Source organism: Myxine glutinosa, chromosome 2 (assembly GCF_964187855.1).
Source record: "Myxine glutinosa chromosome 2, kmMyxGlut1.1, whole genome shotgun sequence".
Classification (NCBI taxonomy): Eukaryota; Metazoa; Chordata; class Myxini; order Myxiniformes; family Myxinidae; genus Myxine; species Myxine glutinosa.
Genome location: NC_136262.1, coordinates 246,939,520 through 246,966,719, shown reverse-complemented (window position 1 = coordinate 246,966,719; position 27,200 = coordinate 246,939,520). Strand labels below are relative to the sequence as shown.

At 47.5% G+C, this 27,200-nt stretch overlaps 1 protein-coding gene across 1 annotated transcript in view; it reads right to left on the bottom strand.

Annotated features, from left to right (window-relative positions):
- LOC137420686 (rhotekin) overlaps window positions 1–27,200 on the bottom strand; it is a 274,341-nt gene that overhangs the window by 19,953 nt on the left and 227,188 nt on the right. Inside the window, exons 12-13 of the mRNA XM_078772886.1 lie at window positions 21,730–21,892; window positions 17,702–17,809 (exon numbers count right to left, since the gene is read on the bottom strand). Coding sequence (XP_078629012.1) covers window positions 17,702–17,809; window positions 21,730–21,892 — 271 coding nt within the window. The remainder of the gene's footprint in view (window positions 1–17,701; window positions 17,810–21,729; window positions 21,893–27,200) is intronic.

Sequence of the window (27,200 nt, the reverse complement as noted above, 5' to 3'; positions counted from 1 at the left end):
CCGGGTGGCGAAAGCTCGTAACTCGGATCTCGGCTCGCATCTCAAAGCAATAAACTGCCAGAGTGACGGCTCGTATCTCGAAAAACTCGTAAGTTGGGGCACTCGTAAGTCGAGGTTCCACTGTATATATATATATCTTGTTGCGGATCTTCCGAAGCCCGTCCACGTTACAAAGGGGGAGTTAAACCCCTTTTCCCCCCTTGGGTCTTCGTGTCCACGAGGCCGAATCACCACTTCTGCAGCTAGTGTGAAAAAGGGTATCGGGTCGACGCCGCACGTACCTTTGACCCACGCTGCCGTGAAAACGGGGACCGGACCTCGCACAAGCCACGCTAATCGAGTACGCCCGAGCGGTGTGCGTATCACGTGACTCGTGCCGTTACTTTTATTGAACCCGATTCGAGCGGTTCTATTCGTACTATGCTAGGCCAATGGATGGAAAGGACGGGAACGGTCAAATAAGAGGAAGAACACGATTTATTTACAATGTACCAGGATCAGGAGACACAGAGGAGGCATTTAAGCAATTTTAACTTATATCCAGACAAAGGGCCCACTCACTCACACTGGGAAAAGAAGAAAGGAAGTTCGCGCGCCGTCGGTCGCTCTAGGACAGCTCACCCGGCGTGGCCCTCTGGCGGTCACGGCACATATGTAGGGAAACGCAGGCAGGAGGAGATCGCGCGTCTGTGGCCCGGAACGGGTCGTCTCCACAAGCGCGATCAATACAGCCGCAGAGCGCAGGGTACAGGGCACGGGGAAAGTTCGTGCACAACGAGGCTATTTCAAACAATTCAAGTCAAACACTCCGACTCGTTCTCTGGCTCTCGCTGGCTCTGACTCTCTTGTCCTCGTGCGTTCTCTCTCACAGGGGCTCTGACTCAACTGTCACCGTCTCTCTGATACCCCGACTCTGACTGAGGCGGGGGGGGGGGGGGGGGTTCGGAGCAGGGTTTTATGGCCCCGCCCCAGAGTCTTACTCGAATGTTCCAAGCCCCACCTCTTGTTGCCGTGGTGAGCCACTCCCCTCGAGCTATGATTGGTGGCTCATTGCTTACCGGCCACTCCCCCTGCAGCTCCTCCCTTCGGCCTTGCCAAACTTGTTCCAGGCCGAGCACATGGCATGCTAGCCCAAATTGAGACCTACTCACTGGCTTGCTCAACGGAAAACTAACACAGGAAAGGAGACTACCTTACATTTACGAAGAAATAACTGAACTACCGCGAGGCTACATGTTGTGGTACGTCTACCTACGAGGGGGGTTATCCTTTATTCACAAAACCATAACACTGCACCCCTCTCTCACCAGACTCGTCCCGAGTCGACCCCAACAACGGAACGACCGGTAGAGCCTGGCATGCAAATTTAACATTACTTTTAAATGTGACACATAGGTGTGGTTCCCCCTAGCATTTACTCTGACCCATGTGTGCGACAGTTTTAACACTATGTGTGTGTCCCATATGACCCATGTGTGTGTCCCTCCTATTGCGTTGAGCAGCTATCTAACAGTTTCACACCTACAACTACCCGAATAATTCGGAATTTTCAACCTAAACACATAGCCGGTGGGCAACATTCTTATATTTACAATGCAGAGAACTTAAACTTTATTTACAATTCTATGACCCAGGACCTGTACTTTAGGAAGAGAAAATTGGAGGGGAGAGAAACAACAACACACACATCAATGGCACTTGCTGCTTGCATCTTGCATCTTGCTTCTTCTGTGTGCGGCTAACAAAACCGGCTGGCCCTGACCGGCATACAGGCCATTTGAAGCATCAGGGCCATCTAAACTTACACATCTTCATTATCCCTAGCACACAATAGCAAATGATGCACACTTTTTTTTCTTTTTTTATTTATTGCCAAGCAGGCCCACTCCCACGTGGTCCAACTGCATGGCATCAGTGCCACTCAAACAAGTGGTCCGAAGGTGCAAGATGATTTTACAGCAAGATGCTGCACAGCAGAGGTGCAAGGCCACAAGGCTTGTGGTCAATTAGTGTGACAAGGTGCAGCAGAATGTGGTTGTGGCAGCAAAGTGCTGCACAGGTCAGCTGCACAGATGTTGCAAAGGTGCAGCAAAAGGACTGGCAGCAAGGTGGTTTTGGCAGCAAAGTGCTGCACAGTTCAGCTGCACAGGTGCGATGGTGCTGCATGGTTCGGCTTCAAAAATGGTCCTGGGGCGGGGAGGGAAGATAAGGCACAACAAGCAAGCGGAAAGGACACAGTGGCACACAAAAAACAAGGTGACCAGGCACCACCATGCCTGGTGCAATGCGAGGGACGCGGAAGAGCGAGTAGAGCAAGCTCGTCCCTATCCGTCCGTACCCCCCACCGTTGGCTACACTACTCTAGCCCCCCTTGTATTTACAATCTGTCTCTACGTCTTGTCTCCCATATTCCCCTCTATGCCAAATCCGTCTCCAAATCCCTCCCAGGAAGGAAGGGATGGAACAAACACAATGTCTCACTTACGTCATGATGCGTCTTACCACTCAATCGGCTTACAGAGTCCTGGTGTGGAGCTCGTCCTCCTCGGTGACTGGCTGTGGATGGTGCGAAGGGATTTCTCTCATCCTAACTACACTAATAACATTACTCCTTTAAACTACCCGGGGTCGTACCCTGCCAATCGGCCTCTTTAAACGATGTGGTTCTAAGAACCCGAATTCCCATTGCCCACACTGTGGTGCCCTCCAAATTTGGGTCTCACTCCCACAAGTTTTCACTCGTGCCCTCGCACAATTTCGGGGCTGGGTCGTGTGGCCCGACCAGCAGGTCCAACTCCCTGCGCACCTCCGCCACTGAAGCCACCTCCCGAGCTTGCCTGCTCCCTCGACTACCTAACCGGGGAAGGCCCTCCCTGACACATACCCCCTCCATGCCCACCTTGGCATCGGGCAACCCGGCTCCTCTCCTGGGATCCTCGGGACCCACTCAACAACTCACAACTACCCTAACTGGGGAAGGCCCTTCCTGGTGCTTACCCCCTCTGTGCCCACCTTGGCATTGGGCAACCCGGGTCCTCTCCTGGGATCCTCGGGCCCCACTCGCAACTACCCTAACTGGCTCCCAGAGCCTACCTGCGGCTTCACCTGGCCGACAAACTACCAGTGGCGGAGTGCCCCAATAACCATACGCACAAAGTAAGCCACACGCCCAGCCATTCCACAGACTACTGCACCCTACAAAGCACTTCTTGCTACTACCCGCACCACAGGTGTCAATATCCATACAATTTACCTATGCCCTCTGTCGTGAAAATCAAGCTCAGACACGACTTGACCCTTGGGTAGGTTTAATATCATTTAGATCTGAAGTAGCATCCTGTAAAAATACATTCATGCAACAGACATTAGAATCAGAGTATTTCATGGGCAATGGCCGATATCAATAGAGAAAACAATCAGCGCAGCATATAGGGGCGTACATACCATTCAAACTACAGGACTATGTCACAGTGAGTGCCGCTGGAGTGTTCGTGCGCCCCGGTTGTCCCGGGTCTTATAGACGCCCCTTTTGAAGCGAGCACACCCTGGGTTCACCTTCGGTATAATTTCACTACATTCTCCCCGCCGTTAGAACTATACTGCCGCTCGGCAGGTTGCAAGCAAGCGTCAGCAATAATCGAATGGGTCACGTCAATCCACGTCAGTCGGTCCACCCGTAGCGGTCGGGGCGGCGAACTTCCCTGCCAGTTCGTGTTCGGAAACTACCGGGTACGGCGTCTCCAAGCCCGGAGTCTCCCGCGTCGGAATAGCCGCCGGAGGTGGGTGTCGGAGGGGGCGCCCCAGCGCCTTCGGGCACGGGAGTGGGTGACGACGGAAGTATCGGTGGTAGTTCCATAGGGGAAGCTTCGGTAGAGTCCATAGACTCGTAGACGGGTTCGTCGATATCCCTGTCGTCGTCCCCACATGGGGCGAGATAGCGTACGGAGACAGTAGACTCGCGGCCGTCCGCCGTTAACACACGAGCATGCTCGGGATTAGCCTGGAGGACCCGCACCTTGTCAACAAGGGGGTCGTACTTGCTAGCGCGAACCGCTCATTTGATATAGGCGGACCCCGGCTCAGCGAGCCAGCTGGGTAAAGATTGGATACTGCCAGAGCTTCTAGGGTGGTGGAACAGTCGCTCGTGAGGAGTCTGGTTGGTAGCAGTACATAGGAGAGCCCGGATCGAGTTTAGAGCGGCAGGTAGCGACCACGCCCATTTATCGAGGCCTCGGCCGAGGGTCCGAAGGCTTAGCATGACGGCCCTCCATATAATCCCATTAAAGCGTTCGATCTGCCCATTCGCTTGGGGCCGGTACGGGGTGGTGTAGCTCGAAGCGACATTATGCTGGAGCAAGTAGCCCCTCACCTCCTGGGACAGGAACACCGCACCCCGATCGGTATGCACGTAGGCCGGATACCCGAACATAGAAAACAAATTCTGCAGGCACCGAATAACCGTGGCAGCCGACATATCCACGCACGTGTAAGCAAAGGGGAATCGTGAATACTCATCGACGATAGTGAGCAGATAGCGAGAGTTGCTCGACATTGGCAGCGGCCCTTTGAAGTCCATCGGCAAGCGCCCCCATGGTCTAGTAGCCCTAACGAGCATCCCCATAGGAGGGTTGTAAAAACGCGGTTTGAGTTCCGCACAGATCGTGCAATCACGGCAGATGCGGCGGATGTCCTCAATCGAGTACGGCAGATTTCCCTCGCGCACAAAATGCGCTAAACGCGTTACCCCGGGATGACACATAGTGCCGTGCAAAGTGCGCAGCCCCTCCAAAGTGACAACCCCCGCGCAAGTGGCCGGCCTCGATAAGGCGTCGGCGACCAGGTTATCCTTCCCCGGGCGGTATTTGATGGTGTAGCAGAAGTCGGCGAGTTCGATACGCCAACAGGTGATTTTCTCATTCTTAATGCGCTGAGCATGTAAGGTGTCGTACATAAATGCAACGCTTTGTTGGTCCGTGACGATTTGGAAACACCGCCCAAGCAGGTACGGCCGCCATCGCCGAATTGATTCGACGATCGCGTACGCTTCCTTTTCGACAGACGAATGCCTCCGCTCGGCGGAGGTGAGAGTCCGCGAGAAGAAGGCCACAGGGCGTCCCCTTGGGAGAGAGTCGCCGCTATCGCACTATCTGAGGCATCACTCTCCAAAACGAAAGAGGCACTCTCGTCAATCGTCGCGACAGTGGCGCCAGCGATGTCGGCTTTAAGGCCCTCAAAGGCCGCCATGGCGGCCGGGCCCATGGGGAACGTGTCGTAGGTCACGAGGGGGCGGAGCTTCGCGGAGAAATTTTGCACCCACTTTGAATAGTGGGCGAACAGCCCAAGAGCGCGTTTCAGCGAAGCCCGATCGCTAGGCGGAGCCATATCGAGCAAAGGGCGCAGACGCTCCTTATCCGGAGAGACAGAGCCATGGGTCACGGTGTACCCCAAAAGATCTACCGTGCGTAGAGAGTAACGACACTTAGCCGCATTCATGGTTAGGCGATATTTCCGCGCGACCTCGAGGAAGCGCTTCAGATTAGTGTCGTGATGCTCCTGGTCATACCCACAAACCGTAAGATTGTCCAGATAGACAAAGACATCGGTCAAGTTCTCCTTCGCAACGAGGTCATCCATAGCCCTCTGAAAGCAAGTGACTCCGTTAGTTACCCCAAAGGGGAGTCGAGTGAACTGGTACAACCGCTGACCCGATTCAAAGGCTGTAAAGACGCGATCAGCCCTAGAGATGGGGACCTGATGATACGCACTACGCAGATCAAGAGTGCTATAAACGGAATGCAGGGCCACCTGGCGTACCAGGGCGTCCATCCCCGGTAAGGGGTAGGCATCCAGCTGTGTAAAACGATTAATCGTCTGTGAATAGTCGATTACCATGCGCCGGCGGTGGGCCTCACTTCGCACCACTAAGACTTGGGCCCGCCACGGTGACCGACTGGGTTCTACAATACCGTCCTTTAAGAGCTGGGCCGTTTCTTCCGCAATGAATTGCGCGTCTGCGCGAGAGTAGCGCCGCGATTTGACGGCTACAGGGGTACAATCAGTGGTCAGGTTGGGGAACAGCGAGAGAGGCTCCACGTCCATTTGAGCGAGGGCGCACACAGCAAGCGTGTCCGGCCCACCGAAGTCTATTTCCAAACGTCCATGCCGCTTAAGGAAATCAAGTCCTAACAGAACGTCGGCACATAAAGCAGGTAATACCATGAGATACACGTCCGGGAACGTGCGTCCCTTTATCACAAGTTTCAATCGACACACCCCTTTTGTGCTCAACCGAAGTCCCTGAGAGGCCATGAAGATCCGGCGGGTTGTCCCGAGAACCGGCCACCCATGTTGATGCACTAGTCGCTGATCGATAAAACTATCCGTAGACCCCGTGTCAATCAAAGCTTGCGCAAAAACGCCCACGACCTTGAGCGGAATGATGGCCTGCGCAAGGCCGGCAGACCCGGCAGGTATTGTACCGGCCGGGCGAGAAGATCGCGCCTCGCGGGTGGATCCCACTCCGGCTGCAATCCTCCGGGCAGCGTCGGCAGGTTGGGCCTCAGCAGGAGCATAGAAATCGTAATACCCACTGTCAGAGGACGTTCCCACGCCGGCTGCAGTTTGCCGGTCATTCGGGCAGCCCGGGGAGAAACCCCGTGACAAGCGCATAGTTGGCTCATCAGCAGTTTCATTTGCCAGAGTGAGTGTGTGTAGGTCGTAAGAGCCGCCGCCAGATGGCGCTCGAGTCACGTGAGAAGGCTCACTGCTGTCTGCAGATTCATATGCCAAAGTGGGTGCATGTAATTCGTAAGAGCCGCCGTCAGATGGGGCTCGAGTCACGTGCTGCGTTTGCCGCACATCGAGAGGAGTTTCCAAAGCAGGAGCATGTCGCTTGTTTGAAGTAGGCGTTCGAACGCCAGTCAAGGTCGGTCGCGCTGCGGCCGGTCGCGTTCGCGCCATTTGTTTCGGGGGCCCGGTGTATCTCACCAAGGTCGGGCGTGCAGCCAGAGGCCCGCGAGAAGGAGGTCGGCTCATCAAAGCCGAGTGAGGCGCCCCGTCAGGCGCTCGATCCGTTGGCTCAGCGATGAGCCCATTCAAGGTCGCGCGGGGACGCATGCCCCGAGCGGCCTTCCTGCAGACATTTGCAAAATGGCCCTTGGTGGAGCACAGGTGGCATATGGCTTCCCGAGCCGGGCAGTCAGATCGAGGGTGCTGCCGATTCCCACAGAAATAACATTTTGCATACCGGTCAGGCCATGGCCGGGCAGCGGCGGCAGCAGTTAGGCCGGAAGCGGAGTCAGCTTCAGGAGCACCCAGAGACTCGGCCGTGGTGGTCGGGTCCTCCTCCATATCCTCGGCGGTACCCCTCTCCAGTCGCGCGAGTTGAGAGGTCCCTGCCACGACTCGTGGGTGATCATAAGCGGTGGATTGTTCTCGGGCATCTGTATAGATGCGTGCCAGCCGTAGTGCCTCCGTAAATGTCAGATCCGGGGTCTCCAAAAGTCGGAGCCTCAAGACTCCAGAATTAATTCCGGAGACGAATGAATCTCGGAGCAAGTCGTCTTGCACTTGCTCGTGGGTCCGTACTTCCTGCACGCAGTCCGCCAACAGGTAACGCAACTCCTGCGCGTAGCGATCGATCGATTCAGATGGTTGTTGTCGCCACAGGGAGAGTTGATGCCGGCCGTGCACAGCGCTCCGTGTTTTTACGTATAGTCGCTTCAGCTCGGCCAGAGCCGTAGCGTACGTCACAAATCGAGCAATGCTCCGGAAAACGGTGTGATGGACTTTCGACTGTAACACGTACAGCTTCACCGCAGCGGTGGGCTCTGTTTCGTGAGCGGCAAAGTAATTCTCCAGCGTTTGAGCCAGTGGGTGAACTCCGATCCCGATCCCTCAGCTTGAGAGTCGGCTCCGAGAATCGGTACCACGATCATCTTGTGGTCAGCCATTCCGGCGATCTAAATGATATTAAATGTCATGAAAATCAAGCTCAGACACGACTTGACCCTTGGGTAGGTTTAATATCATTTAGATCTGAAGTAACATCCTGTAAAAATACATTCATGCAACAGGCATTAGAATCAGAGTATTTCATGGGCAATGGCCGATACCAATAGAGAGAACAATCAGCGCAGCATATAGGGGCGTACATACCATTCAAACTACAGGACTATGTCACAGTGAGTGCCGCTGGAGTGTTCGTGCGCCCCGGTTGTCCCGGGTCTTATAGACGCCCCTTTTGAAGCGAGCACACCCTGGGTTCACCTTTGGTATAATTTCACTACACCCTCTACCTGGCTTTACACGACCCCCCCCCCCCCCCCCGGGCTTTCGTGAATGGGTTCCACTCTTCCCCATTCAATCCTTCGCACCATGCACTCCACACCACTCATTCCACACCAACTACTTCCACACACCAAATATCTTGCACACTCCTTTTGTTCTTACTCCTCAAACACAATTCCACTTGTCTCACTCACAATTCCTCAAACACACACCATCATCTATCTAACTACTTCCCCGACAACTCGTGCTTCCCCATCGTCCCTTTACACTATGCACTCCCTTGTTCTATAACAACCACCTAAACTGTCTACGTCCCCTCTCCAGTCCAGGTGTCCTACTTAATTCTCAGTCTCTACTGTCTTCTAGATCCCTAACATTATCCTAGCCCTCCCTCGGCTAGCTTCGGTGCCCCATGGAGGCAACCATTGCTGGCCCCTCCATGGGCCTAACACTGCCATCCCCCTAAACTAATGCTCATGCCCCCCCCCCTCCCCCGTGTGAGGAATGGTTACACTACCATTTCCCCACTACTCTTCACAGTCCGCTAAACTACGAGCCCCTCCATGTGGAGGATCATTGTCACAGCTCGGCCTCGAAGGGCCGAGCGATCCATGCGGGTGGTTGGTCGCCTGTATTGGGTGTCTGTCCGGCATTTATGATCCAAGGGGGGAGGAATTGATGGCCCCAGGTGCCAGGCTCCATCCTTGCACGGGGCCTCGCGGTCCCAAGCACGATGACCCAACCGGCCACGGTCGGAGCACCGCACCCGACAAGGTGCGTGGCTCCGAAAACTCCTACCTCCCCTTGAACCCGGCCGATCGGCCTTGCCGCCATACGGCACCAACCATACAGTGCGGGGGCTGGTACGAATCGTGCACGCCGGTCCTTGTGAGACCGACGCAGCACGGATTCCCTCCGGTCCCTGCTGCACACGACTCACTGGGGGCTCGCGTACACTACCCGTCCCACTAGGCGCTACCCCGGTCGGTGTCAATGCTTGAGCCGCATCCTGACCACGCGTGACCTACTCCGCACTCGCACACCCAGGCACACACACGCCTCCCACACACTCCGTTATGCACTCTTTTTTACACACTCAGGTGTGCACTTTTCCTCTACACACTCCTTTACCGCACAACCAGGCGCACACGTGCCCCCCACACACTTCGTTGTGCATTCTTTCTCGCACTCCGGTATTGCACACTCCGGTGCACACCACCCAGGCACACTCGCACCTTCCACACACTCCAGTGTCGCACACTCCGGTGCACACCTTTCTTCCACGCTCGGCCCCCGCACACTCCGGTGACACTCGGCCATCGCACACTCTGGTGCACACTCTTTTTCACACTCGGCCATCACACACTCTGTTGCACACTCTTCCGTTACACACTCCGTAACACACTCTCTCACCATGCGCTCTGGTACGGACTCCCTCTCACACCGCACAATGGGCCCACCGCGAACGCCCGGGTCTCGCTTCTCTCCCAAGCGCGCCGAACACCCGTTCGCGCCAAACACATTCGCGCCATTATTACTCACCGCGGGGCCCTCCTTCTCCGCCAGCACCTGCAAACTTTTTATTTCGTTAGCAAACCCGGCATCACAGTGCAAACACAGACTTTGTTCGCGTTCCATAACCTCTCTCCGTGATTTATTTTCTGTTTCTCCCATCTCTTCAGCCCCAATTGTTTCTTTTTCTACCTCGACGATCGTCGGCGCCCATAAAATTTCTTTTTCCAACTCAGCCTTCGCCGGCGCCCCCCAAATTCTATTTTCCAATTTGACAATCGTCGGCTCTTCTACACCCCGCGTCGCGATTCCCATAGCCCCGGTCAACTTGGCTGTCCTCTGCTCTACCTCGCTCCCCAGGCACCCTCCACACCGTGTCACCTCGTCGCGTACCACCGCGACCTTCCCGCTCAACCTGCGCCCAATGTCCTCCCCCATTTTTTTTATCTCCCTCTTTGATGCTGCTTTCATTTTTTCCATATCACACCTGGATTCCTTTATTTTTCGTTTTCCAACCCTTCCTTCATTTCTTTCATTTGGCCACCCATTGTGCTTTCCAACCCTTCCATGTTGCACCTTGCTTCGTCCCTCATTTCTTTCATGTACGCCATCATTTGCGCCACAAGTAGCGGCATGCACCGCGGCCCGCTGGCACCGCGGCCTCGGCTTCTGCCGCCACGTGCGAGGCGCCACCATTTTCTTCACCTGCTGCCGCCCCTACTTCAACTTCCTCCTCTACCAACTGCTCCTGTTGGTCCTGGGTCATTAATTCTTCCTCTTCTACCCCCACCGGCATTTGACCGCCTTGGCCAGCCATGGTACGAATATAATTTGGTTTTACACTAAATTTCGTGCGCTCGTAATTTCGAGTGCGTGAAGCGCACTCGAGGTCCAATTATCCCACTCCTAGACACCAATTTGTTGCGGATCTCCCGAAGCCCGTCCATGTTACAAAAGGGGGGTTAAATCCCTTTTTTCCCCCTTGGGTCTTCGTGTCCACGAGGCCGAATCGCCACTTCTGGAGCGAGTGTGGAAAAGGGTATTGGGTCGACGCCGCACGTACCTTTGACGCACGCTGCCGCGAAAACAGGGACCGGACCTCGCACAAGCCACGCTAATCGAGTACGCCCGAGCGGTGTGCATATCACGTGACTCGTGCTGTTACTTTTATTGAACCCGATTCGAGCGGTTCTATTCGTACTATGCTAGGCCAATGGATGGAAAGGATGGGAACGGTCAAATAAGAGGAAGAACACGATTTATTTACAATGTACCAGGATCAGGAGACACAGAGCAGGCACTTAAGCAATCTTAACTTATCCCCAGACAAAGGGCCCACTCACTCACGCTGGGAAAAGAAGAAAGGAAGTTCGCGCGCCAAACGCGCCTTGTCGTCGGTCGCTCCGGGACAGCTCGCCCGGCGTGGCCCTCTGGCGGTCACGGCACGTATGCAGGGAAATGCAGGCATGAGGAGATCACGCGTCTGTGGCCTGGAACGGGTCGTCTCCACAAGCGCGATCAATACAGCCGCAGAGCGCAGGGTACAGGGCACGGGGAAAGTTCGTGTACAACGAGGCTATTTCAAACAATTCAAGTCAAACACTCCGACTCGTTCTCCGGCTCTCGCTGGCTCTGACTCTCTTGTCCTCATGCGTTCTCTCTCACAGGGGCTCCGACTCGACTCTCACCATCTCTCTGATACCCCGACTCTGACTGACTGAGGCGGGGGGGTTCGGAGCAGGGTTTTATGGCCCCGCCCCAGTGTCTTACTCGAATGTTCCAAGCCCCACCTCTCGTCGCCGTGGTGAGCCACTCCCCTCGAGCTCTGATTGGCGGCTCATTGCTTACCGGCCACTCCCCCTGCAGCTCCTCCCTTCGGCCTTGCCAGACTTGTTCCAGGCCGAGCATATGGCAGGCTAGCCCAAATTGAGGCCTACTCACTGGCCTGCTCAACGCAAAACTAACACAGGAAAGGAGACTACCTTACATTTACTAAGAAATAACTGAACTACCGCGAGGCTACATGTTGTGGTGCGTCTACCTACGAGAGGGGTTATCCTTTATTCACAAAACCATAACAATATATATATATATATATATATATATACACGTGTGTGTGTGTGTGTGTGTGTGTGTGTGTGTGTGTGTGTGTGTGTGTGTGTATACATATATATATATATAGGAGTGAAAGAGTGTGTAGAGAAGGGTGAGAAGGAGGCATGTTTGAGCAGGAGGCAGAGGGAGATCCATGAGTTGAGAATGGAGTTGAGGAGTTTGAATGGAAGATGGAAGAGGGCTGTGGAAGGGGAGAGGAATGGGCTTGAGGTGTTGACGAAGCAGGTGAGGATGAGGTTGGTGAAGTTGAAGAGAGTGGAAAGGATGAGGAGGCGAAGAAAGGAGAGGCAGAGGAAGAGAAAGAGGTTCTTTGAGAAGCCTTTTCAGTTTATGAAGGATCTGTTGGAGCCGTCTCGATTTGGTGTACTGAAGGTACCAAAGGAAGAGTTGGAAGGTCACCTGCGTGTCACGTATGCAGACAAAAAGAGGAACGAAGTGGTGGAGGACATCGAAGGATTGGTGAGACCGACAGAGCCAGGTGTTCCATTTGATTTGTCAGAGCCAAAGATGTCTGAGATTGAGGCAGTTTTGAGGAAGGCACGGGCGGCATCAGCTCCAGGACCAAGTGGAGTGCCATACAAGGTGTTTAAGAGTTGTGAAGGCATCAGGCAGTATCTGTGGAAGGCTCTGAAGGTGGTATGGAGGCAAGGAGTGGTGCCCAGTCAATGGACTAGGGCGGAAGGAGTTTATATTCCAAAGCAGGAGGAGGCTGTGACACTGGAGCAGTTTAGACCAATATCATTGCTCGATGTAGATGGGAAGATATTGATGAGTGTCTTTGCAGCACGGCTCTCAGGCTTCATCAGAGGGAATGGTTTTGTGGATGGTTCTGTGCAGAAGGCAGGAATACCAGGATCACCAGGATGCATTGAACACTCGGCAATGGTCTGGCAAGTGTTACAGGAGGCAAAGAGGCAAAGGAAGGATGTGGCGGTGGTATGGCTGGATTTGGAGAATGCATATGGGTCAGTGCCGCATGCCTTGATCAGGTATGCCATGGATTTCTTTTGGGTGCCATGGAGATTTAGGGATTTTTTGATGGCATATTATGATCAGTTTTGGATGCGGTTTGCGACACAGTCCTATGTAACAGAGTGGCAGAAGTTGGAAGTGGGGATCCCGATGGGATGTACCATCTCCCCGATTTTTTTTGTGCTGGTTATGGAGTTGTTGATACGTGCGGTGAGTGGACATGGGAAAGAAGTGGAGCTAGCCCCTGGTCAGAGGTTGCCAGCAATGTTTGCTTTCATGGATGACCTGACAGTTGTCCAACAGTCCGCCGATGCAGCAGTAGAGGTACTGGGCCCACTGGAAAGGTTGATACGGTGGGCAAGAATGGGATTTAAAGCAAGAAAGTCGAGGAGTGTGATAGTGAGACGAGGAGTGGTGGATAACATGCACAGGTTTGAGCTGGGAGGGGAGGTGGTTCCATCATTGACAGAGGACCCTGTGAAGAGTTTGGGAAGATGGTATACAGTGGAGTTGAATGATGTGGGAAGAGTGGAGGAGGTCAGAAACAAGCTTTTGAGAGGTTTGAAGAGGATTGATGGATGTGGTTTGCCAGGTAAGTTGAAGGTATGGTGTTTGAAGTTTGGGTTGATGCCACGAGTATTGTGGCCATTGATGATGTATGATATTGCAATTAGGCATGTAGAGAGGATGGAGGTTGTGGTGAGTGGGTTTGTGAGGAGGTGGTTGGGAGTGCCACGCTGTTTGACGAACATTGCCTTTTATGGTCAGGGTGGAAAACTCCAGTTTCCCTTGACATCATTAACCGAGGAGTTTAAGGTGGTGAGGGTGCGGGAGTTCATGATGTTGCGGGATTCGAGTGATTCAGTGGTAAAGAATGCTCTCCCAGAGAAGAAGGGAAGTCGGAAGTGGAATGCAAGAGCAGAGGTGGACGAGATGGAGGAGCGGTTGCAACAGGAGGAGGTCATGGGGATGGTACAGCATGGGAAGCATGGCTTGGGGTGGATGGAGCATGAGCGATGGGGAAAGGCATGTGTGAAAGAGAGGAGGAAGATGGTTGAGAGGGAGTTGAGAAGAAAGGAAGAGGAGGGGAGATATGTGAAAGCAGTCGGTCAGGCACAGCAAGGTGCTTGGACTAAGTGGGAAGGTGTGCGGGTGAGGATATTGAAGTGGCAAGAGATTTGGAGGATGGAGCCAATATTGTTGAATTTCCTGTTGCGGGCAATGTATGATGTGCTTCCGTCACCAGTAAACTTGAGATTGTGGGGGTTGTTGCAGGAGGAGAGATGTTATTTGTGTGGAGGTGTGGGAACGGTGCAGCATGCACTGAGTGCATGCTCAGTAGCATTGGCAGCAGGAAGATACAGGTGGCGACATGATCAGGTGCTGGCGGTGGTGGTGCAGATGGTGCAACAAGAGGTGCTGAGATCGAGAGAGAGAAGAGTGGAGAAGGAGACTGATGGGGGAGAGGTGTGGTTTGTCAAAGAGGGCCAAGTGGAAAGAGGTGGAAAGAGGAGGAGGAGGTGGAAAGCAAGAGGGCTGTCAGATGCTTGTGATTGGCAGGTGGTGGCGGACATAAAGCCACAATTGGTATTCCCAGAGGAGATCTGTGTGACAAGGTTGCGGCCTGACATTGTCATTTGGTCAAGTGCAACAAGACAGGTCATCTTAGGGGAGTTGTCGGTACCTTGGGAAGAGAACATGGAGGAGGTGCACGAGAGGAAGAGAGGAAAGTACAGTGAGCAGGAGGCAGAGTGCCGGGAGAAGGGTTGGCGTGTTTCGTGTCAGCCATTTGAGGTGGGGTGTCGAGGGTATATTGGCAATTCCTTTTCTGCATTTCTTGCTAGGCTGGGAGTGTGTGGGACAGAAAGAAGGAGGATGTGTGACAAGGTGGCCCAGGTTGCCTTGAAAGGCTCATTTTGGATAAGGAGGAAGTTTATGGAGGCACGTCGAACGGTGTAGGTTGGTTGTGTGTGTTTTTTTTTTTCTTTTTTTTTGTTATCATTATTATTTCTTATTTTGTGTATATGAGTGAGTGGGTGAGGGTGTGTGTTTTTGCATGAATTAATTTTTGCATGAGTGTGTGTTTTTGTGTGTTGAGTGGTGTATGATGTAAGTGTAGGTGGTTGTTTGGTTGGTGTTCTGTGTGTATGTGTGTGTATGGGTGTGTATGTGTGTGTATGAATGATCTGGAGTGTTTTGTTGGTGAGTGGTGAAGGGTATAAAGGTGGGTGTTTGCGTGTTCCACCATGTTTGTTTGGTGCTGTGGATTCTGGATGTGGAGGTGTTGTTGTTGTTGTTGTTGTTGTTCGCACTGGCTGGGGGTGGGGGTATGTACGCATCCAGGTGCAGTTGCTGCATGTGGATGTGTACGTGCCCCTGCTGGCCCACCTTAGCTGACCGTATCGAGGTTGAAGGGCCGAAACAGGATGATGCTGAGGACCTCGACTGAGGACCCGGTCAGTGCGGCACACTTGTGACCAGGTGTGTTTTGAACTTATGTTATATATATATATATATATATATATATATATATATATATATATATATATATATATATATATATATATATATATATGTGGTAGATACTCATATTATAATTCCTTATAATTTATAAGGAAATAGAGGTTGGAATAAGGAACAGAAGAAAGCTTAACTGTCCAACCATGCACACACACACAGATATAATTAATCAAAACAGGAAGCACACATTTCATTCCAATTTTATAGATTTTTCTATCAATTTTTATACAGGTTTTCATTTCCATTTCTGCAAAGGCTGTGGGATGAAGAATAAAATAAAAAGATGATATACTCCACTTTACATTTCTTCAAAGCAAAATCTGTATTGTCTGCTCGTTTTTGACTTTTCCAATTTGCTCTTTAATGCACCAAATGATATATACATACATTTAAGCTGGAAACATTTGAAGAAACATTTAGAAAGAACCCATTTCGAAGCTCTCCAAGGCCAACCAACCCGCAAGGTCACCCGCCTGGTGGAATCATAAATGGCGGATTTACTTTGCAACAATGGGGGAAGAAGGGCTCTGCACCAGTGCAGAAGTTTGTCTGATCAAAATGCTCAATCGGACAGCTGCTGCCTGATTTGTTTGATGTTCATCCATATGCTCGGTCTTTTGGTACTTTGGTATTCAATTGCTGTGTTAACTGTGCCGTGATGCTCTGCGATGGTCCTTAACTCATTATAATCACCTCTGAGATGTCTCATGCCAGAAAAGATTCTCATGACAGGTCGTTGGACGTCCGAGGACTTCACAGGTGCTGCGTTATCGAGTGCAATGGCCATTTCAAAGGTTTTGTGGATGACCTTGCGATGCCAAACCACCCGCAGCTTTCCAAGTGTCATTGTGCTGAGTAGCAATACAAGAACCTCGTTAGGTGGCGGTGACAGTAGTAACGGGTGCTTTTCCCCAATTACAGCCGAGAAATGGACCGAAGTGCATCGCAAGCGAGTTTTATTTTTGTGCAGACATACGTGCAATTGTATAACTTAATGTATAACTTCATCCAGGCTGGCTGTGAGAAAGTTCAAGATGCCACACCTGAAGGTTGACCATCCATTGCGAGTGATGAGAAACACGATTGAAAGGTTGTCACCAGAGCACAACCTGTACTGAAAATACATAGGGAGGGGGATTTTCCCCTCCAAATGTGTTCCACATACTGAAAAACTGGGAAAGAGGAGGATCTGCACAAAGAGGCTCCACCATGAACTGAATGCTGACTTAACATGTCAAACGCATGTTGATGTGCAAAAATCAACTGCAGTGTTAACCATGCAGAATGACGAACTAGTCTTGCTGGTGAAGATTAATGTTGCTCTGGATTGGGGGACAGGTATTGCAGCACTCCTATGCAGCCTGTAGCTGCTGGTTGCATCATTGCTGGGAGCATGGCTGTGCTGCTGATGCAGTGCCCCTCCTGTTACAAGGAAGCTGTTACTCAATAAACCAACCTCGAAAGGATGACAGGCTGATTCAACCCACCTGGTGTTATTTGAAGACACGACAGGGGTTCAAACTCAAGACCCTAAGATCTTACGCCAGCCACCTTATCCGTTGAGCCAACACCAGTCTTGGGGACAAGTATAACAATGGTTGAAATAAACAGGAGGTTGATTGAGGTATGCCAACCACCGCGGGAAGCAAGGAGAAGCTTAATCTCCAAACTTTGGATCCATACTCATCCCTTATTTACAAACCGATTGCTCTGAAACCCGATTCAGCCCTTCTACTCGATGGTCCACAAGATCGCTTGGTCTTTAGATTTTTTGGTTTCAGATGAGAGGGACGTCTGAACTCCATCTGAAGGTCTGAACTCCAACCTCAAGAGATGACTGTCAGCCCACTCGGGGTTCATATTTTTAGAGATTGTATGCATAACTTTCCATAAAGTCACACACAAAACATTTAAAATGACCCTTATTCACTGTTCTTTCAGAGGGTAACGTCTGTCTGCCATGAATAGTTTGTGAACATCAATGATTTTGTGTACGTTTTGAAAAAGGATGGGCATTATGTGACAGTTATCAATGTCATTTCAAATTCTTCGACTCCTAGGGTATTTGCTCATTGCTGGTCGTCATTGTTTCTCTTCTATCAAGACATGAGGGATGATGTTCTGTGATTTCCAACTGCAGACTAACTTGTATCTATTCACCAGAGGTTGAATGCCCCACTGAAGAAGTAATCATTCATAATCGTTTTGACGGAGTACCAATGATACAATTATTGCTCAAATATATGATTCCCTGTGCCCAAGTATGATTGTCAAGTTATCCTTGTCGACTTACCAGTGGCGTAGTATCTTGCCATCGGTGACTTGAAGGCACATGGTCTGCACAATGCTGGAGAAGGTGCGTCAATGTGCATCAACTCATTGCAAGAGGATCCCCAAGAAGCTGCGAAGAAAAGACCCAAATCTGCATCGACATTTATGGCACAGTTGAAAATTTGCGATGCTCGCATTTTGACACCACTAACTTTATCCCAGGGTAAATGCTTCCGAGTCAGCAAAATTAGCTTTACAGCAGAATTCTTAATGAACGATTTACCACTAGAAATTGTAAAACCGTAGTGGAGGGCAGCGAGGTCTTTACCTGTACGGCCGTACGCGACGAGGGTTTTCCGAACCACAAACAAATAAACGGACAAGACAACGAATTGAAAGTCAACAAATAATGGGTTTAATAAAAATAAATGCCAGGATAACAGAACTGTATGGTAAAACTAATTCCTAAATTGAGGCGCCCCCACACGGACTCATATACAATACAAGGGGATGATAAAATAACGAAAGTAACAAAATGTAGTGTGGTGCGTTTGCCTGATACTCAGCTCCAGCGTCCTTGACCGTCTCGGGTCGTCACAGGTCCCGCGCTAACACACGGTATCCCTGTGCGTTAACACACGTGTTGGTGCAAAGTGGATCACTGCCAGGCACCGACATGAGGCGAACAAGCCAGGCTCTCCCTCGTCCTTCCTGTTCAGCTGCACCAAGCCCCGATATTCCTCTCAGGCGCACATGGCACCAAGCGCAGCCATCACGAAGGAGAGACAAGACAAGGATGCGTCTGCCTTTTCCATAGCCCGGAACAGGTAGAGCGAAAATGCGACCAGGACAAGAGAGAAAATAATAAGCTGTGACTGCCTGGCACGAACCTGGGATCAGAGAGAAGGAATGCGAAATGTACTGTTTGTATTGAATGTCGGAACCAAGAGAGCTAATGCAAATGCCTCCACTTTCCATGAACACCAGGAACCGAGAGAGCTAGAATTGGGATGCTCTGCCTTTTTGTCCCTGGTGCTAGAATGTTCGATGATGACCTCAGATGCGCTCCAATCAACGAGCGCCATCGCATCGCTCCAACTAATCATTCTTCGGGCGTGGTCTCACGGCCTTTTTTGATGCCCATCGAGGATCCGGTCGGCGATTATGTGGTTTATTTTAGGCGCTGATCGCATGGCTGTGGTGTGTGCATCATAAGGAAGAAAGGGAAAACCACAGAGGCAACTACACACAGGGTTTGTTACCTTTATACCCTAATGAATTAGCATAGCTCCACCCCTCGCATGGAGACAATTATACACTTACGTGCCATCCGGGCCTGACTTAGTTACATCGCGGTTTCTTGGTTTCTTCTTCTTCGCGACAGTCGGTGCACACTACCCTATACCATCCTATCTGGACTAAGGTATTTCATTGCTTACTCCCCACAAATGTAACAATATATATATATATATATATATATATATATATATATATATATATATATATATATATATATATATATATATATATATATATTCCATATAAAAAGTGAATGAGACCGTTATTTGATTTTTTTTTTTTTTTTTTTTGTGACGCCACTCCTCTGAGCTCCCAAGGTTAATCGTTACGAAACTTTATAGGATCATGTTTTTTAAATAACGATGTGGTTTTAAAGTCATTTTCTCCCCATTCATATCTTATAAACACACGAGCCCCCACCTGCCACCATCTCCGAGGGTATATCCATATATACAATGCTTTATAATAGCCCATTTTTTTTTCAGATTTCAACCCGGATACCTATATAATTGGTGAAATGGTGAGGCACGATTGTCAAGTATGGTATCGGATGTGAAAAATAACTGTGAATTAACACATTACAACAATCGGTAAGATCTGCGAAGGAGTCAAGTGACCTCTCAAATCTGTGAATCACTTACTCAAAAAGAAAAAAACATTACAAACGCAACCTGTACATCAATCATTTAAAGGCAATGTTACATCTCGTCTAACAACATAACTATCAAGGGTGAAATAAGAGCATGTATAAAAAGGATACCACCTTAGCTAACTTCTCCAAATATACACCCTGTTAAAATTCTCTTGCCGGAAGGAGTGTAAGGGTGGAGGTGGTAGTCTGGAGGGAGAGGGTGGGGTGGGAGTCTTGAGGTTGTGTGGGATGAGAGGAGGTGTCAGGTGTGAGGGGAAGGGGTGAGGTGAGAGTCCAAGGGAGGGGGGGGGGGGGGGAGGAGACAGGGGAAATATACACACATACATACATACATACATAATACATTATTCAGGAATGCACCATAATAGCTGAGAGGGATGTGCACTCGCTTTTAAGCTAACATGTTTGAACCTCGATCCAGCTACATACTGCCATCCTTGTGTTTAACTTGCAAGGAAATAAATAAATGTGTGTGCCATCTCTTAGTACATGGTGTTGTGTCATTGTAGTGCAAAATTTGCTACACTAGTGGAACCAATGTTTTTTGGAATCCTTATACCCTAGGCAACAAGACCTGAGTTGGTTCCATTTTTTTCAATGGCCTATTTGGCGGCCATTTTGACTTTCACAATGGCCGCCATTTTTTGCAATTTTGTATGTATCTTTTCACATAAAACACTTTGATTAACCATTTTTTCTGGCATTTTTGTCATTCCTTGTACAGAAAATCCACCAGAACACTTATATCCAGTTAACAGACGTTTTTTGAGAAATATCTTTGGCTAACAACTTGTTTTGAGCATAATCTAGTGGGTTGTAGCTGAAGAAGTATATGCACAAATTTTCTAGAGACGCCAAGTACAGGAAGAAATCTGGGTGCTTCAGTGAACGTGTGAAGTTAATCAGCGCCAACACTTGCCTCATGTACATTCGTGCCCATTGATACATTGGGAATTTACTGTGGCTCCTGTCAAAATCACTCAGCTGCTTTTCCAAGTTTAGATGTTCAATCTCCATTAGAAGTTGGTGATGGGCTTCCTGAATGCCTACCTCTTTCTTGTTTGCTTCTATCAAGTTATCCATACAGGCAGATAGAGCTTCTACAACTGCAGGCTTCTCTTTCAGAAATTCTGCAAGCCAGAGCTCAAAGAATACCTCTAATGTGAGCTCATGAGCTTGAACAGCACGATTGTGGTGATTCCCATTGAGTATCTGATTTACTGTCACAGTGCTGTACAGATCCTTGCTCCAAGCTTCATCAAGCCCGCTGTGCTCAACAGTCCTCCCAAGGCACCTTAGTGCACACAAGACAGTGTGGAAACCACCAGGGCATACCATCCATTTCCCAGCATATTGGTCATGAAGATATTCTAACTTTAGGGCCCTCTTGTAAAGATCCATGTCAAATGTAACTAAGATCGTTCCAGTGTTTTCTGGACACACAACACTATTGAGGTATGAAAGCTTCTCAAGAACTGTCACCAGTGTTGTCCACTCATGAGCTGGTGCCTTAATGATAGGCATTGTGTGATCTTGATCAAGGTTGGGTGTCTTGTCCTCTTCTGGAATGCACACACGAGAATTGTATGCTGACCAAACTGGTATACCGTCTGATGTCTCTTCATGGTGCCTCTGTGAATACCGTGAAAGTAGCCATGCAAAGTCTTGCTGTGTTGCATTAACAACTTTGTCTTGATACTGACCAAGTGTAAAGTTTTCATAGCGTGGACTTCTACTTGGCTTGGGGTTAGGGACGACGACGCCATTGAAAAAAATGGAACCAACTCAGGTCTTGTTGCCAAGGGTATATAGATGCAAAAAAACATTGGTTCCGCTAGTGTAGCAAATTTTGCACTTACATATAATAATTCTACATAACACCATGTACTATCTTGGATGGATGTTAAGCAGGGCGTCCTGCCTGTTAGCATTAGTTGCTGAGTGTTAAAAATCCCAGTGTCTTTCGCAGAGAGTAGGCGAGTTACCACCGGCACTCTGAACAAATTACAAATTCATGCCACCTTCAGTTCGACGTCAGGCCCGATCAGCCCAATTTAAGAAAGACTGTGCAAATAAACTCCGTGCAAATAATGTTTTACCTAAATCGTATATATGTTGAGTAAAGGCCTCGATCCAGGCAGAACACGAGTTTTCATCTTTGCCTGGTGAGAGTCGATACACTGGAGCATTTCCTCCCGTTGAGGCAAGCAGGATGGCTCGAGGCGAAACTTCATCGGGTTGTTCTACTGCAAGTCGAGTGTCCTACAACAGATGAAGAGTAATTAAAAATAATATTTTAACGAGCGATGGTATTCATGACAACCTTTGATTCTTGGTCTCACTTAAACATTGTTTGTGTATTTTGTCTTTTCGAAACGCCATTGCTACTCCACAAAGCACAGGTAACAGGAAGAACCAAAGGGGCATGATTGTGAGAGCCTCTGCACCTGCAGCTTGGCTACTCGTGCCAAAAGTGGCTAAACCAACGAAGACATCTTAAATGACAGGCTTGTGAATCCCTCTGCCATGTCGAGAAAATGTGTGCCAGCCAAAACACCTGGGCACAATCAAATGAGCTCTGCTGACAGGGGTTGCTAATGAATTGGACATAGTTGGAAGGCACAGCTGTGTAACAGTAACAATTAATGGAAACGTTCAGAATTGTACAAGATCACATTTCCACAAGCACAATCCACTGGGCACTGTGTACTCTTAGATTCAAGACTGTCAACCATTAGTAAAAGGACAATCAATTGCTGACGTAACAGCATGCTTTGTCACGTAGTTTACAGGTTTTTTTTATTTTATTAATCCAATCTCACGAAGTTGGAGCAACCCAAAAGGTTCAGGCTTGGCAGACATTTATGGGATGATTGCAATCGAAAACACATCGCACTGAAAGCTCAGTCTACTGAAGGTAAAGTAATCAACTGTGAAATGATTAGCTTACATGGTTTAAGAACTTCCGTTGTACTGCAAGAACGAGAGAAACCCAAGGATGATGGGGGCGGTATTGTGGTTGAGCAGTTGCACTTGTTAATGCTACCAGTGTATCCAAATATTGATTGGATGATACAAAACTGCGATGGATGTAATATAGGATAAAATATTTTATATACATATATATATATACAGTCACATGAAAAAGTAAGTACACCCCATGTAAAGTTTTGACTTTTTCAACATATTTCAACATACAGCTATTTGATCTTCATTTCAACAATATTGATAGATAAAGGTGATATAATATAACAAATATCATGAAACATTTACATTTTGTAGTCCATTGTATAATTTAAATAAACATAAATGCAAATTTTGCATGTGGAAAAAGTAAGTACACCCTTGGCCCTAATAGGTGGAATTGCCCCCTTTGACAGAAACAACCTCAAGTAGGCGTTTCTTATAACTGTCTACCAGTCTCTGACATCGACTGGGAGAAATTTTTGCCCACTCCTCCATGCAGAATTCTTTCAGCTGTGCGATGTTTGAGGGGTTTCTTGCATGCACAGCTCGTTTCAAATCCCCCCACAACATCTCGATGGGATTTAGATCCGGGCTTTGACTTGGCCATTCCAGAACCCTCCATTTCTTTCTTTTCAGCCATTCCTTGGTGGATGTACTGGTATGTTTAAGGTCATTGTCATGTTGCAAGGTCCACCTTCGGTTGAGCTTCAACTTTCCGACAGATGGCCTCACATTATCCTCAAGCACCCTCTGGTACAATGAAGAATTCATAGTGGATTCTATGATGGTGAGCTGCCCAGGCCCTGATGCAGCAAAGCTGCCCCAAACCATAATATTTCCACCACTATGCTTTACAGTTGGTATCGGGTTCTTGTGGTCAAATGCTCTCTTTGGTTTTCGCCAAACATGTCTTCTGGGACTGTGGCCAAATAGCTCTACCTTTGACTCATCTGTCCAGAGCTCATTGTTCCAGAAGTGCTGGTCTTTGCCGAGGTGTTCATTGGCAAACTTTAGTCTTGCCCTGATGTTCTTTCTGGACAGCAAAGGTTTCCTCCTGGCACACCTCCCATGTAGATCAAATTTGTGCAGCCTCTTTCTAATGGTAGACTCATGCACTTTGACATCAACAGTGGCAAGAGCTACCTGTAGGTCCCGTGATGACATTCTGGGGTTCTTAGAGACTTCTTTCAGCATCTTGCAGTCTGCTCTCGGGTTGAACTTGCTGGGGCAGCCTGGCCTGAACAAGTTGGCAGTTGTTTGGAATCTTCTCCACTTGTAGATGATCTTCCGGACTGTCGAATGATTGATTTCAAATTGTTTGGAGATCTTTTAAAATCCCTTCCCAGACTCGTAGGCATCTATAACCTTCTTTCTGAAGGCCTCAGAGAGCTCTTTTGATCGAGGCATGGTGACGCCGCATGCTTCAACAACAAAGAGCAAACCAAACGAAATGTCTGAGGTTTAAATAAGACAGGTTCCTCCAAAATCCTCTCTAATGATGTTCTAATCATTTGCACCTGAGCTGGTGCACCTGCTTCTCATTTTAGGTATTTGAAGTAGTGATAAATGTAGGGGTGTACTTATTTTTTCCTCATGCGAAATTTGCATTTATGTTTATGTAAATTATACAATGGACTACAAAATGTAAATGTTTCATGATATTTGTTATATTATATCACCTTTATCTATCAATATTGTTGAAATGAAGATCAAATGGCTGTATGTTGAAATATGCTGAAAAAGTCAAAACTTTACATGGGGTGTACTTACCTTTTCACGTGACTGTATATATATTGCTACATGGAAAGGGGCATGGGAACCTTAGCTAGAATGTATAATAGTATGGACCGTGTGAGTAGTGTAATAATGTTGCTTCTGGGACACCTCCGTTTAACATGGGAAATCCCTATCTAATGTCATTTACCCCCTTGTCTTTTTCAAAAATCATAAACACCTCTATTTCTCCCACCCTCATCTTTATGAACCTTTTGTCTGTAGTACCTATCCTTAATGTTGTTCATTAGACCACTCAAACACTACAAATATTTGTTTTCTCTTATAGACCTATCATCCTTCTTCTACATATCATCTGGCAGATTAATCTTTGACCCATTCACTTCCATATTAATTCTTTCCCTCCCTCATTGCCCCTAAACACCTATATTTCTCTCACCCTGTTCTTTACGAACCTTCTAACCTTTTGACATGCTATCCTTATTCATTAGACCACTTAAACACCTGTGATCCTTCTGACCTTATGGACCTTTTAACCTTTTACTCTTAATATCATCTGGTGAATATAACCCACTCAAACATCGACCCGACAAATATTTGTTTATGCGTGGGAAATAATTTAATTCTCTTGCCACTCTCTTCACCATCTAATATATTAACAAAAAATATGTTTGAGTTTGGTTCTTTATTAAGATATTTTAACTGAGCTAAGATAAAATGGTAAACCTCCCTCAATGTTCTTGTTTGAGCACCTCCAGTGCCACATACCATTTTAAAATTAAAGTATATATTTTCCTGACAACCATCAAAGTTTTCCGTCCACTCAAAAATATTTCCATCTTTTTTACCCAATTCACCGGTATTTAAATTAATTCTCTTATTTGTTTTGTGAATTTTTTTACCAGTTGCCTTTTCAATTATACCTATTTGATATTTTTCACATTCATTATGTTTTCCATTTATATACCAAGGTTGATTACACCTCCACTCTTTAGTCTGGTTGATACTTGGTTCTATCATTTATATAATAGTAAAAAAGGCGGCGGTAGCCCGTTAAAATCCCCAACCCCCCCTTTTTAACTTATCACTTATATATATCTTATCACTTATATATATCTTATCACTTATGTATATCTTATCACTTATATATATCTTATCACTTATATATATATCTTATCACTTATATACTTATATAACCATAAGGGAGACTATCAATTCCATTTTCTAAAATAAACCTCTTATCATCAAAAGCCCCCAATGCTTTCTTATTTATCTCTTCTGAATATAATTGATGTTTATAACTTCTTATTCCATTAATCTTTCTAAACTCTTCTTTCTTTGTTGTTAAACAGTTATAATAATCCTTAAAGTTTATTGTTTCTTTAATAACATTTTTCTTTACACCTTTTAACTTCTTATCAGTCTTTTCAACGTTATTCACAATGTATTTATAAGCATAAGCCTTTGACCTCAATCCCACAAATTCACTCATAACATTTCCTCCTAATTCATCCTTGAACTTTCCAATCACCTTTTTATTTTTAGAAGAGAACAACTCACTCTCTGGACTGTAATTACTCGTGTCATAGATATTAATGTCTCTTTTCATGTCTGAATAAACATCGTTGGTATTAATTTTCAAAATAAAACTATCTGTATCCATATAAAGTAGATTAACATCATTTTGATATTTCTTCCTCAAGTTATTATAAAAGTAATCATACATTAATGACTTTGATAAATCAAGAATTGTTGTTCCAATATAAATAGGTTTGTTCATTTCAATACTCTCTTTAATCAAATGGATCGCACAAAAGTTCTCAGTAAAGACCTCAGCTCGAGTAAAACTCGGTCTATTAATTAATTTTGATGCTTGTTCCCAAGATGTTGATAGTCTGATATTTTGTCTTTTCCTCACATTCTCCATAGTCTTACCAAAGACCGCATTATTCATCAATTTATAAAAGTCTTTCTCAAAATCTGTTTTTGACTCTGTTCTTCTTTGTGTATTAAAATCAATGTACCCCTTTAACCAATGACTTTGATTGAACTTTAGAACCCTATGGATCTTCTCTACTCTTAGACCTTTTGATAAATATTGTCGCAAATTTCTTTGGTGTAGAACATAATTTTTCTTGTTATATAATGTAGTAAGTAATTTTTCTGTTGATTCACCTATATCAAACGATCGTTGATAATCACTCAACCATTCTTTCTTTGGACTTTCTTTCTCACAAGCAAATGGGAGATCTTTGTGTAGGTTATGGAGTTCCTCTGGATATTTTAAATCAATTTCAAAATAATAACCAACTTTTTCTTCATCCAATTCTTTTTGTGTAGAGATACATACATCTTGTAAAACGTTTTTGTAGTCTTTTTCCTTTACCCATCTAAGTTTTCCATAAGGAAGAGCCTGAGACATTGCCCAGCCATACAGGTTGTTCGCGTCATAGTACATCAAGTAAGAACTCTCTTTCGTTGGATCATAATTTGGAAGATATTTGTTATTTGCTTTTGCGTATCTACTCGAGCAGACTTGTGAAATTCCACCTCTTTTTGCCTTTTCAATCATCAAAAGCATATCAACATCGGTTATCAAATCCAAATCTTGTTTTGTCATTTTCAACATCGCACTCCAGGCCAATCCAGGTGCTGTGTAGTAGTGAGCAGGATCCAATCCATATCCAGTGCGACAAACAGATCTAAAGGCTTCAAATACATCGGCCAATAAAAGCACATCAGTTTTGAGATACAAATCGTGATACTCGCCAAGATTCTTGATGTTATATTTTTCCCAAACATTTTGTGCGTGTACATAATCTTTATCAGATATATGACTATTATTTAATTTGTTATAGAAATTTTCTTT